Source organism: Neodiprion virginianus, chromosome 4, assembly GCF_021901495.1.
Source record: "Neodiprion virginianus isolate iyNeoVirg1 chromosome 4, iyNeoVirg1.1, whole genome shotgun sequence".
NCBI classification, from domain to species: Eukaryota; Metazoa; Arthropoda; class Insecta; order Hymenoptera; family Diprionidae; genus Neodiprion; species Neodiprion virginianus.
The window spans coordinates 10,097,647-10,110,589 of NC_060880.1; the positions used below are offsets into that span (position 1 = coordinate 10,097,647).

General features: G+C 33.2%; 1 protein-coding gene across 6 annotated transcripts in view; it reads right to left on the reverse strand.

Moving 5' to 3' along the window:
- The window catches only part of LOC124303329 (RNA-binding protein Pasilla), a 56,268-nt gene that overhangs the window by 23,582 nt on the left and 19,743 nt on the right, over positions 1-12,943 (reverse strand). For all 6 annotated transcript variants that reach the window (XM_046760422.1, XM_046760416.1, XM_046760417.1 and 3 more), the window contains exon 4: positions 629-980. In XM_046760422.1, the coding sequence (XP_046616378.1) occupies positions 629-980 (352 nt within the window). The remainder of the gene's footprint in view (positions 1-628; positions 981-12,943) is intronic.

Here is a 12,943-nt window from a genome sequence, read left to right on the forward strand (position 1 = left end):
ATTTGCTACAAAAAGTTCCTCTGCGTAAATCCCCCCCGACCAACATCTTTTGAGTTATAGAGCTGCGAAGATGAATGTTTATTATATTTCACATCAAATCATTTCTAAATCTAGATTTATTATTTTTACATCAAATAATAATTTACTATAGACAATAAAACGATTTTCTCGAGTCATTATATAATTCAGGTTTCTAATTTAAAAAATTATTTTTGAATAAAATAGAAAAAAATAATTTTTCTGTGTTATTTAAATAGGAAATTGAATTTTTAAATGAGCTAAGCCGCTATTGCACTTTAAGCCTTTTACCCGGCGGCATAATTTTTTATTTTGTATAAAGTATCCGATTTTCAGGTAGCACAAACAAAAAAAAAATATCGCCTAAAAATGAAGCACCCTAATACTCATGGGTTGCAAAGTTCAACTCTAAAATCATTCTAAAGTTGCAAGATATCGATTTTTTGTTCAATGTTTCATTGCATTAATGTTACCACCTTGAAGTTGCATATTGTACCACTTTTTGAGAATCTGTATGCTTAAAATATTATTATTATCGTTATTATTTAAGGAGCTTTATATTTTTTATTGCACGACCCTTGAGAAAAATTTTATAACAATTAAAATTTACCTGTGTTCAGACCAGGTGTAGATGTGTAAGTCGGCGTCCCTGCAGGCGCCTGGGCGTACGGACTACCTGTTGGATTATAGTTGGCAACAGGACCGCTAACGTCTGCGTAACTGACATTGAGACAAGTTCCGCTCTGTGGATCGTCGGCTACTTTAGCCAGGATCATAATTAATGCATTTCGATTGTTCTCTTTCTCTCCGATAACAGTTATACATCGTTCCTGTAGCGATAAGTCCTTTGCTTTTTGACTTATTTGCACATACGAGCCTGATTCCTCTTTTATTTGCTTTATATAGTTCCCTGCCTTTCCTATTATCATACCAGCAGTACTATTTGGCACAAGTATTTTCACCTATAACAAGATTATACATAGTTATGAATGGTTTGAATCTCGTCACAAATCATAATGAATAATTTCGATAGCGAAGATTATTTATCGATTGACAAAGAACGCATTTGATTGTCTCGATAAATAATTTTATGGTATTCAACTAGATTGAAGTTAGTAACGTTAACGTAACAAAGCAGTCAGACAAGAATTACTGATTTGCAATTTCAGACCTACTCTGAAAGAATTTAGTCCAAAATATGAGTGCGGTTTGCTTTAAATATAGATTAGTGATTTTCAACGATTGTTATTTAAAAATGCATCGTAAATTAAAGTTACGAACTTTAACCTCATGATAATTACAGATTTATCGAACGACAATTCTCATCTCCCCAGAAAGAATTTACACACATCAGACACATACCCCGATTATGTAAATTTATTTCTTACCCTTCAAAGTGTAGGGTTTCATATATGAAACATGACACATCAAATTAAGCAAGAATAGAATTCATCTACGATAAAAACATTTCTAAAAAGCTATTTCCACGTTACTCTATACCTAGAAGTATTTTGAGTCACTGGATATTTTGAATTTAAAGTTGAAATTCGAATGATTTCTAGATTACTAAGTTCGAATCTGCCTTCGGCAATCGAGAATACTGGACCCAAATTACAAACGTTAGTCGAATGTAGAGTCAATATTTAAAGTTCGTTCATGTTCTAGTTTTGAATGGTAACTAAAATTACCAAACTAAAAATGGCGGTTCTAGTATAGTGAAGAAAAATTGAAACACTGGTCTAATTTACTTCCAAACTTGTCTTCCAGGGGTTCTCCGAGTCCCTAGTTCTAAATGTAAAGTAAAAAATATTTAATCAAGTCGGTGTATCTCATGTAGTGATCATAAGTGACAAAACTAATACAATTTGCTCAAAACTTGCAATTTGGGAATCTTCGACTGAAGAATATAAGTAAAATGTAAGTCGCGATACAAAAACATTTGAAAATATAAAAATGACAGCATGGAATAAAATTCTAATTGGTAACGAGTTGGTAATGGGTAGTGGGCTGTCGATAGTGAGGATTTCGTTGTGATTAATAATCGAGGGGGTTAGTGCAAAAAGGATATAACTGCATGTTTGCTAAATTTGAGATGTTGACGGTCAAAGTTATCAACCCTTTCAAAATGCCCCGCAAGGGTGGGAGCGCTATTATATATTGGAATGTCTAGAAGAGAATAGTATACTATTTTATACCCAAAATTCTGTTTATTAGAATAAGTAAACTATAGATACTCACAATTCCTTGCACTTATACAATTTTTGCACGAATATTTCTTGCCATTTCAGTGTTACAACTTATTAAGAACATAATATCGAGAATTACAAGTTCATGAGTAAAGACGCTCCTGAGTGCACTTGTACCGTTTTTCTACCAAGCGATTTGAACTTTTCAGTCACTAGCTACACGATGCGCACATAAATGACGCAGTCAAACTTCAACTCAGGCAAACGATTATTTCTCTGACAGTTGGTAGTTTCAAGTACACGAAACCATGCTTAGCTTGAATTTTGCAAATTCGTCACTTATACTCTTTCTGTACTAACCTCCGCAATTGGGTTGAAACATCGGGTATTCCTATCATGACTATAGCAAAAATCATAGTCGGTGCACATAGAAGAAAGAAAGTTTGCGAATGAGCAGGAAATAAATTCGGATCAGTAGGAAAAAAAAAAAAAAAAAAAAATTGTCTTGGCGCGAGAAACTTGTTACCAATGGCTTTACATTTTGTTTATTGGGTTTGCTATTTTCTGACGTGGTGGCGCATTTCAACGCGCGCGGACTCGATAATTTTTTTTGTCTGACAATATTTTGAGAATGAACTTTTATGATGATCATGGTCTCAATCAGCATCGTAGCATAGTGCAATAGAGCGAACACACCAGGGCACCTCCATACAAGGGGCGTCTAAAAGTCATCAATATTCGAAATAATAGTTTTCGTACGAAGGCCGTAAGGGTTCACCTTATAGCCGAGCGCGGACCGGCAAAGCCGGTTCTAGGATCGCCAGAAAGTTAAACTTGTGTTCAATTGGACACGTGTCCATAAAGTTCAACTTCACGGCAGGAAAACGCGACCATACTGGCGTACTTTATGAGGTTGAAGTTAGTAACGTCACAGTACCGATGCATGTTTAGGGAAAACCGTTACTTTGCACATTTAGTCTGAAATATAGTAAACCACGGTAAACAAAACATACTTAAAAATTTCGAAAACTTGACTCCTGTCAACGTTACTAACTTCAGCTTCGTCATACTTTACGACTACCATATCGTTAAAAGTCTTTATAAATTATCTGTTCTTTTAAAATTTTATATTGCACGCGAATATCACACAGCGCTATCTTACATGTTGTAATTTCGGGTGAAAATAAAGATCAAACCACCCTCGGCTGGTTGTCAATTTTTAGTATATTGTGCATTAAGGAGACAAATCACTGAAACTTTATAATTTTTCGATTTGGTTGAAATTTGAACTCACAATGAAGTTTCATAAAACAACTGGTTTTCATCCGATTTTAGACAATTATATTCGATATGTGTCCAGACATAATTTGGAATAGTGTTAAGAAGTGGTGTTTTTCAAAAGGTTCCCTTCGGTATAATTCTTATAACATTTTTCAAAAATTCCAGGATTATCGGAGGAACAAAGAGAGTAAAAATTGCGATCTGACAAATTATCACCTCGGTACTTGTGCCAATAAATCGGAATCGTCAATTTCCAGACAAATTTTTGTGAATGAAAATTAATGGTCCATTGCGAATAAGTAGCATAATAAATCAGTAGCTTGTCGAGTCGCAATTTCCACAGCAAACTTTGTTTCCTACGTTCTCCAGTAATCGTAGAATTTTCAAAAAGCATTTACAATAATTGCATTGCAAGAAGCTTTTTTAAAAATCCCGCTTCTGAGAAACGGAGCACTGTCAAGTACAAGGAAGTAAAAGTGCTCTTTTTTTTGTACAGTCGTAGAAACGATTACTTTACATACGAAACGCAGGTAAAAAAGAACATGTAAACCATACTAGTATTACATGAATAATAATTGGCCACGTGTGGAGCGTAATTAAATGAAACCTGTTGAAAATCACTTATTTTCTGAAGCTTTATTAGGTGTTGAAATTTCACGTAAATAAAAAAAATTATAAAGTTTCACTGATGCATCCTTTAACCCCTATAAGGGCGGAGAATCTATATACATGTAGACGTGGGTTTCTGCGACCATAATTTCGATGCTTATAGCAGTTCTGATTTCAGTTACTAGCGACGCGACTGCTGAAATATCTGAAATTGTTCGATTGAGTCTGGATTTTTACGGACAGTAAAATGCTGCCGCATTATTTTGCTGCCTAGTTTTTCACCAATAGTAATGTCAATAAAATAACTAGGTGATTCTCATTCAGCACGCATCAGGTGGCCTGCTTTATGGGCATTCCTCTTATCGAGTAAAAATTCGGTATAAAAATGCTGCGACATTTTGCTGCCCTTAAAAATTCGAGAAATCTAGAAATTTTTTTCATTTCAAAAATTCAGCCGAAAATTGATAGTATACCTAAAAATAAAAATTTTGGCACCAATATGAGCTCTTAACATCAACAGTAAGGTTTGCCTCTATCCATTTCGTTATTTTCCATTTAAATAACAGGGAAATTTTTTTTTTTATTTTTGAATTTTTATTATTTTGGAACGGTTCATCGTAATAACAATCTGAAAAAGAGATTTGTAGGAAATTGCACGCTCTACAAAAAAGGTCTGAAGATCAAAGTTCCTCGGATCAACCGTTTCAAAGATATCAGCGGTCAAAAATAACACTAATCAAAAATTTCAAATATTTTCCAATAAAACTACAAAAAAATATCATATGCCATATTTATGTTACTTTTTATGTCAAATTACTTTAATTCTGTTAACCTGAGACTGTAAACTTTTATTTTTGCTAATTAATTTAATACTTAACTCATAAAAAGCACAAATACATAAATATAAAGGTTAAAAATATCACATAAATGATTTTTGGGTCTCTTTTGTAACAAATTTTTTTTTTTTTTACTAAATACTAAGAAACTTTACTGAACAATTAATTCTTTATAACAAAAAACAATATTAACAGCTTGTTATAAAAATTTTTTAACTTGAAAATATTACAGTTTTATAAAATTACTTTTATTGCAATTGTGATATTATTAACCTTTATATTTATGTATTTGTGCTTTTTGTGAGTTAAGTATTAAATTAATTAGCAAAAAAAAAAAAAAAGTTTACAGCCTCGGGTTAACAGAATTAAAGTAATTTTACATAAAAAATATCATAAATATGGCATATGATATTTTTTTGTAGTTTTATTGGAAAATATTTGAAATTTTTGATTAGTGTTATTTTTGATCGCTGATATCTTTGAAACGATCGATCTGAGGAACTTCGATCTTCAGACGTTTTTTGTAGAGCGTGAGATTTCCTACAAATCTCTTTTTTCAGATTGTTATTATGATAAACCGTTCCAAAGTAATAAAAATTCAATAATAAAAAAAAAAATTTTCCCTGTTATTTAAATGGAAAATAAAGAAATGGATAGAGGCAAACCTTACTGTTGTTATTAAGAGCTCATATTGGCGCCAAAATTTTTATTTTTAGGTATACTATCAATTTTTGGACACCATAAGAAAGAAAAAAAAATTAGTCTTTTTTTGAAACACCCTAATGTGTACTTATATCTGCTGCTTGGTAAAATTCGTCCGATGCGCTACCTACAGGAGTTCTAGATTATAGTTGCTATATTTCGAGATTTTGGCATCGCGCGCGAAAGATGAGTACGTCCTCCTTTACTCCACCCTCCATAGTTTGCAACACGAGCCAAAGAGAATATTGAAAATATTTGAAGAGTTGGACGACCTTGCTTCCAGAGTGCACAGTAACAAAAGTATGTATTACATATTTTTTTCAGATTCAAGTTTCGATACCGGATGCGCATGTGCATATTAGAAACATAAGCACTTTTGAGTAATACAAGATTTTAGGTCTTTTGATTGTACTGTCGCAAAAATGGTTCCTTTAAGTACGGGATACAAGATGAAAAAACGCGTAAAACATGCAGCTTGCGTTGTGTAAAAGACATTGTTTAATCTGTAATATGAATGTATGTTTGGAGCGTATAGTTGCTATGAAATTTGCGGACTTTAAAGTTCATTTTTTATGCGATTACGTATGTATTCCTCAAAGCTTTTTTCCTAAGGACAGAAGTGATGTCTGATTGATTGCTTGCGAAACAATCGAGTTAGAGATTCACGCTCAAATTCATGATCCGAAAGTTAACGGCTATATGCGTTATTGACGAGGTTGAAGCTAACAACCAGAATTAGTAACCAAACGTTCTAATATTTGTAGGATTCATGGATGTCACGGGTGTTTTTAGAATATATTTCGGTTTGTTTAACGGTTGGTTATGAAAATGACAAATTCACGAAATTCGTTATGTATACCCCTAGTAGAATATAGCATTCAGTATCTCATGGGTGGTAACGTCTTTACGTTAAGGGGGTATTCTAGTGTAGAAATTTGAAAAAATCGATTTTTTTTTTTATATTTTCAAAGCTTAACCTTTCAAGAATGTGTCCTTAAAAGGACAAGTCAAAATTTCAATTATTTTCAGAGATATAGCCATTTTAGTGACACGTCTTCAATACTGGCTCGGCTGGAACGAATTTTACTCGAAACTTTAAACGCGTTTTTCTCAAAACTACATTTTTCAAAACGGTTGACATGATTTCTCAAGTTCTATTGAACCGATTTACTTGAAATTTGGTGAGAATCTTCTCAATACATGTCCCTATCGCACGAACTATTATTATAACGAAATAATAATTTTTACTATTTTTAAAAAATTCAGAAACGTCCAAAAAAGTCAAAAAAAACGTATTATTTTTTCGGACAGCCGTAATTTGGCAAAAAAAAATTTTTTTTCGACTTTTTTTTAGTTAGTACGATAGCTGCATTTATGTAGATTAATAATCTTTTTTTTTTCTGATTTTGAAAATGCTTGCAATCGTGACAACATTGGCGCGCCATTTTTTTTGTAGCCCCCACTTCAACAACTCATAGCACTTTCAATTTTGTATTTTTTGACTTGTTTTTTTTTTTTTGTAATCGTGAAATAATAATAAACGCCTGATAAAAAAATGGATGGTAAAAATATTTTTTGTTTTTTGTTTATAGCACTTCAAAAAACACCTCAAATTCATGCCTCTACACTAGAATACCCCCTTAACTTAACGTCTCCCTCCCTCACGCTCCCGTAGCTCGGGCCTCAGGCGCGTAGCCACAGGCCGGGGACCCACTCCCTGATATTCATTCGCATAAAGTAGTGAAATTCGAAAATCAAAATTTCGCGAAATACCTCGAACCCCTAATATTTTTATAAGATAATGAGGATGAAACTGAGCTGCATTTTTTAATTTCAAAAAATTTGAAGGGTTTGACTGCTAACTTTGGCCGCTAGCTTCAGCTTCATGCATTATTGTTGATTGAGAAAGCGTAATGAAGGCCAAAAATGGAAAATTTTTGTTGGATCTCATGCAACTTTAACATCTTCATAGAATCATGAGCATCGAACTGTACTGCATTGGACAATTAGAAAGAAATTTAACGCATTCAGCTGGTAACTGCGGCCTCTTATACAGCTTCAACTCGCCATTTTTGTTACGTTTAATGATAAAAAAGTGCATCTAATATGGGTAAAATAGGTGTTTTTCTGCGGGATTGCGCCAAGCTGCACTATTCCTAGCCACGACGCTGATCGCAATCGATGTGGTTTTCTGTAACTTGAACTGCTTATATATTGAGAAAAATTGGTGGAACCGTCACATGTTATTTACCAAAACGAATAAATGTTAATTTGAAAATTTTTACCATCGCAAATATCGGAAATACGTAAAGTTTGAGAATTGCTAATCTTTTCAAGCCAGCTGACTTTTCTAGTTTGTCACTTCAGTTTTAAAATCAATAGCTCACGAAATTTCCAAGTCAGAAGTTTCAATAAATTGTATACATGTAAGACTTCATTTGTACGATTTACTACGGTACGTTTTTCTCGTTTATACGTTAAATTTTCTTGTTTGCGTCAATTGTTATGGAGGTGATACCAATGGCATACGTTCCCGCAGCATAAGTGCATTATGGCACACGAGTAATATAACACGAGGCTTTGTGGCGCACAGGAATTATGACGCACGATAAATATATAACATGCGGCGTTTTTATTTGGCGTCCCGTAATTATAGCACATCAATTTATCTCAAGGAGTTATACAAAAAATTGATTAGGAAATCGAAAGTAAGGGTCGGACATTGTTAGAATTAGCATAAAATTTAGTCAAAGTTACTTACGAATTAAGCGGCGGAGAAATAGTAATTATTTTACAAGTGTGGAAAGTAGGCGGTTTGTGACGAGTATGAAGCTTGTAGGGTGATAGACTAGTCAAATAGGAGCAAAAATAAGCGTGAAATTCGACTAGTTAGCTACCAAGTAAAAAAATATGAAAAATGTTCGGAACATTGTTAATAATAAAGACCTGAGGCATTGGTACTGCAGCACCAGTTAATTTTGTAATAAACAAATAAAATAGAAACTCTTAAAAAAAAATAAAACGGGGTCTCTCACGTTTTTGACACTTTCGTGGCTTACGCTGCCAAAATGGTGACAATTAGGGCAAAAATATATAGGACCAATCTTGTAGAACACAAAATTTCCGAATACCTGTGAAGGAACGCATGTGTGTCACAGATTCGTGTACCTACCAAAAATCTTGTGTTCCATTAGGCTGTGAGCAAACAATTTAATTTTCTGTGCCATATTTAACGCACGCTACTGATATGTGCGCCATTGCGCTTTGTGCAACGTTGCTCGTGTGCCACTAAAACCTGTGCCAGTGGGCCATTCCTATTTTTATATACCTCGGGTTTCGCTCCAACAATCTTGATCGAAAGGAATTCTAAGATAGCATCAATGATTCGATTCAATAAGGAAGAGTCGTGCAATACGTACCAGTTTACAGTACCGACCAAAGCTGTTTGATCTGTTAGATGTGAACGAGATCTAGATTTGGTCCGGATTACGAACCGGTCAGTATTACGCGACTCTCCCCTATTCAGCCATAATTTCGCAATGTCGTACTTTCAAGTAACTAAGTCAGTTTCGTTCATTTTATCATCGGATCTCAATAATGGTGAACACTTACGAGGATGAAGTTAGTAACGTTACCGTAACGATGCATATTTGGGAAAAATCAATAATTCGCATCTGTATAACTTTTCGAAATTTAGTAAACCATTATAAGCGTACAAAATATACAATAATTCTGAAAAGCTAACTCCTCGAAAATTATTTTAATACTGCCCAATCATTTTTTCCCCTGACGTATCGTTTAGTTAACGTTAGTAATTTCAGCCTGATGAAAACTTGAATTTTCTATTCAACTTGATTGATTAGTTCTTCAAGTACATTACTTGTTATTTTTTGCACTTAGGTGTACAGTGACTATGAAGCAATTTAAAATCATAAATTGAGCTTTTGTGGTTAACAAAGATTTGAGGTCACATGAGATTTTCAAGGGTGTTAAATATTTTAGAGAGTAGGTATGAGTTTTTTATATACGAGACGAATTGCACAGCTTCTAAATCTCACTTTTTTTCCTTTTATACGCCGTGCGATTCGTCCAGTTTACCTTGTATGACGATACAAATGTTTTCTCAGATAGCAGCACGAATTCTCATTAAAATCTCGCAGTTACAGATTTTTTCTAACATTATATATTACTCTTACAATAAACTATATAAAGAGAATGTAAACGGGGATAAATTCGTCGTCTTACGGGGAGGGGTCAGAGTTGAGATAAAAATCTGAAAAAAAATAGGAAAATGTTTTTTGATTTATTTGGAGTCGATTGGGGGGTGTACGTCTACTGCGCCCTAAATAGAAACTACCCTAACGTGTGTAGAATATAAGTTCATTAAAACTTTCTGTAATGTCTGGGTATGAAGAATTTCTGATTTTCACCTCATTGACAATTGAAGAACATTATACATCAGGATTTCGTTCAAAAACGTTGTAGCTCAGAATTTAATTTAGAATTTGGACGAAAAATATGCTATTATGTTCGAGTTTAAGTCAAAAACCGTCGCATCTCACAATTTAATTCAATACCATCGTATCTTAAGGGGGTATTCTAGTGTAGAGGCATGAATTTGAGGTGTTTTTTGAAGTGCTATAAACAAAAAACAAAAAATATTTTTACCATCCATTTTTTTATCAGGCGTTTATTATTATTTCACGATTACAAAAAAAAAAAAACAAGTCAAAAAATACAAAATTGAAAGTGCTATGAGTTGTTGAAGTGGGGGCTACAAAAAAAATGGCGCGCCAATGTTGTCACGATTGCAAGCATTTTCAAAATCAGAAAAAAAAAAGATTATTAATCTACATAAATGCAGCTATCGTACTAACTAAAAAAAAGTCGAAAAAAAATTTTTTTTTGCCAAATTACGGCTGTCCGAAAAAATAATACGTTTTTTTTGACTTTTTTGGACGTTTCTGAATTTTTTAAAAATAGTAAAAATTATTATTTCGTTATAATAATAGTTCGTGCGATAGGGACATGTATTGAGAAGATTCTCACCAAATTTCAAGTAAATCGGTTCAATAGAACTTGAGAAATCATGTCAACCGTTTTGAAAAATGTAGTTTTGAGAAAAACGCGTTTAAAGTTTCGAGTAAAATTCGTTCCAGCCGAGCCAGTATTGAAGACGTGTCACTAAAATGGCTATATCTCTGAAAATAATTGAAATTTTGACTTGTCCTTTTAAGGACACATTCTTGAAAGGTTAAGCTTTGAAAATATAAAAAAAAAAATCGATTTTTTCAAATTTCTACACTAGAATACCCCCTTAAGTCGACATTTCCTTCACACGCGTAGTGGAGTCTCAGGCAGATTTAGACAATTTTTGCAGCCAATCATCAACATCAAGATCCGTTTACATCGGTCCGATTTTGGAACGAATGAGTAGTTATTTTCATTACCTAGTGACCTGCATTTGTACAACGATATTTTTACTAATGCAACAATGCAATACGCCTCTGCACAAAATGTTGCATTTGTGGGGCACATTCGGACACATTATTTTCCTAACCTTTAAAACGATTTTAGTGATATTTCTTAGTTAATTTACTGTTGAAAAACTAATTGTATGCGTTTTGTTAGACGAGATTTCTAATTCAGCGATTTATCACGGTTACCGTTGAATATAGTAAAAGAAAGGTACAATTTTATACGTCACAAAAAAATGTTTACGTATTTTAACTTTCAAATATTTTTGTTCATTCATTTGATACTATAAGACCTAAGATTAACCGAGAATATTTCAAATTACATGTCGGAATTTTCTCCACGTCAATCGTCCTCTTGGGCCCCATTTTGCCGATGTACGTTAAAGTCACAAACCAGAAGTGTTAAATGCTGCAGTAACGCGTTGGACGCATCTAATTTAGCACAAAGCAATACAGAATCATTCCGCAAAACTGCAATCGGTGGAACACAACACTCAGAAGCTTGCATCCTTATGAATTGATGTGTAAGATACCCACTTTTCAATGTAAAATATTTCGCACTAAAAGTTAATTTCGTTTGGCTTTTTTTTACAACGCACACAACTAACAACGCTGTTATGCGCACACTGTAAATACGAAAGTTTGCAATGTACGAATGTGCTTCACTCTCCCCTACATGATTTTTGAAACGATAAAAGCGCTGGTTGACTTAAAAACCGTGATTAAGATTTAACAATATTTTGCTACATGATATTTGATAACAATTCTGGAGTACAATTGCTATAATTTTTATGTGAAACATTCACTTTGTTTAAGGAAATACTAATTACGAATTCCATAAAATTTGACCCTGCGTTTCTTTGACAGAAACAACTGATTCCGTAAGTTAAGAATAAAGTGATGCATTTTTTATATTTCGATTCAATTTACCTTGTAGGCTAACTCTACTTGTATCTACAATATAAGTATATAACATTATACGTGTATACTTTAACGGTGTTGTGCATGATTATACTGAATAATAGATAATAAATATTAAAAGAAAGATATTGAAATTGTTTTGGTTTGGCGTTAGCTTCTAATGTGATAAATAAAATTATTTTATAACGAAAATGCTATCTATAAATTAATGCTATTAACTGACTATAAGTATAATAGTACATATATGGGCAACTATTTGCAATCGAGTTTAATCCACAATTCGTAAAACAAGGTGAATGGATCACATAAAAATAAAGTAACTGTACGCACTGGAATTAAGTTATGATTTAGTAAAATATGGTAAATCCCAACCGCAGTTTATAAATTAACCAGCACTTTCATTCTTTCAAAAATCTCAGGAAATTTGGCGAACGAAACGTTTACTTGAGATAGAATGACGTTGAGCCGAATTCGGCGATATGATTGCTTTGAGTCAATTTCTGAAGCACGATGTTTTTCGTACAATTTGGGAGGTACGATGTTTTTCAATCAAATCCTCAAATTCGGTGATTCAAAATTAAATTCTGATATACGATGTTTTTAAATACAATTCCCGAACAGAATGTTATTAAACCAGACCACAAGGTATGATGTTATTCTGTCTAACTATCAGTTTCATTTCTTGAACATTTGAAGGTACCCACGTGAATATGACGCAAGAGCAAGCTCTCTTTCCACAAAAAAATATCTTTGGGATCTAATTAGAAATTCCCGACACAATTGTGATGTTTTCTGATCAATTTTGTTCTAATCAAATTCAAATGGATATTATATATATGGCAGAGTATGAATAATTTCATTATCTTTCTGATAAATAAGTAATTACGCAGTCGAAAACATTATTACGTCCAAA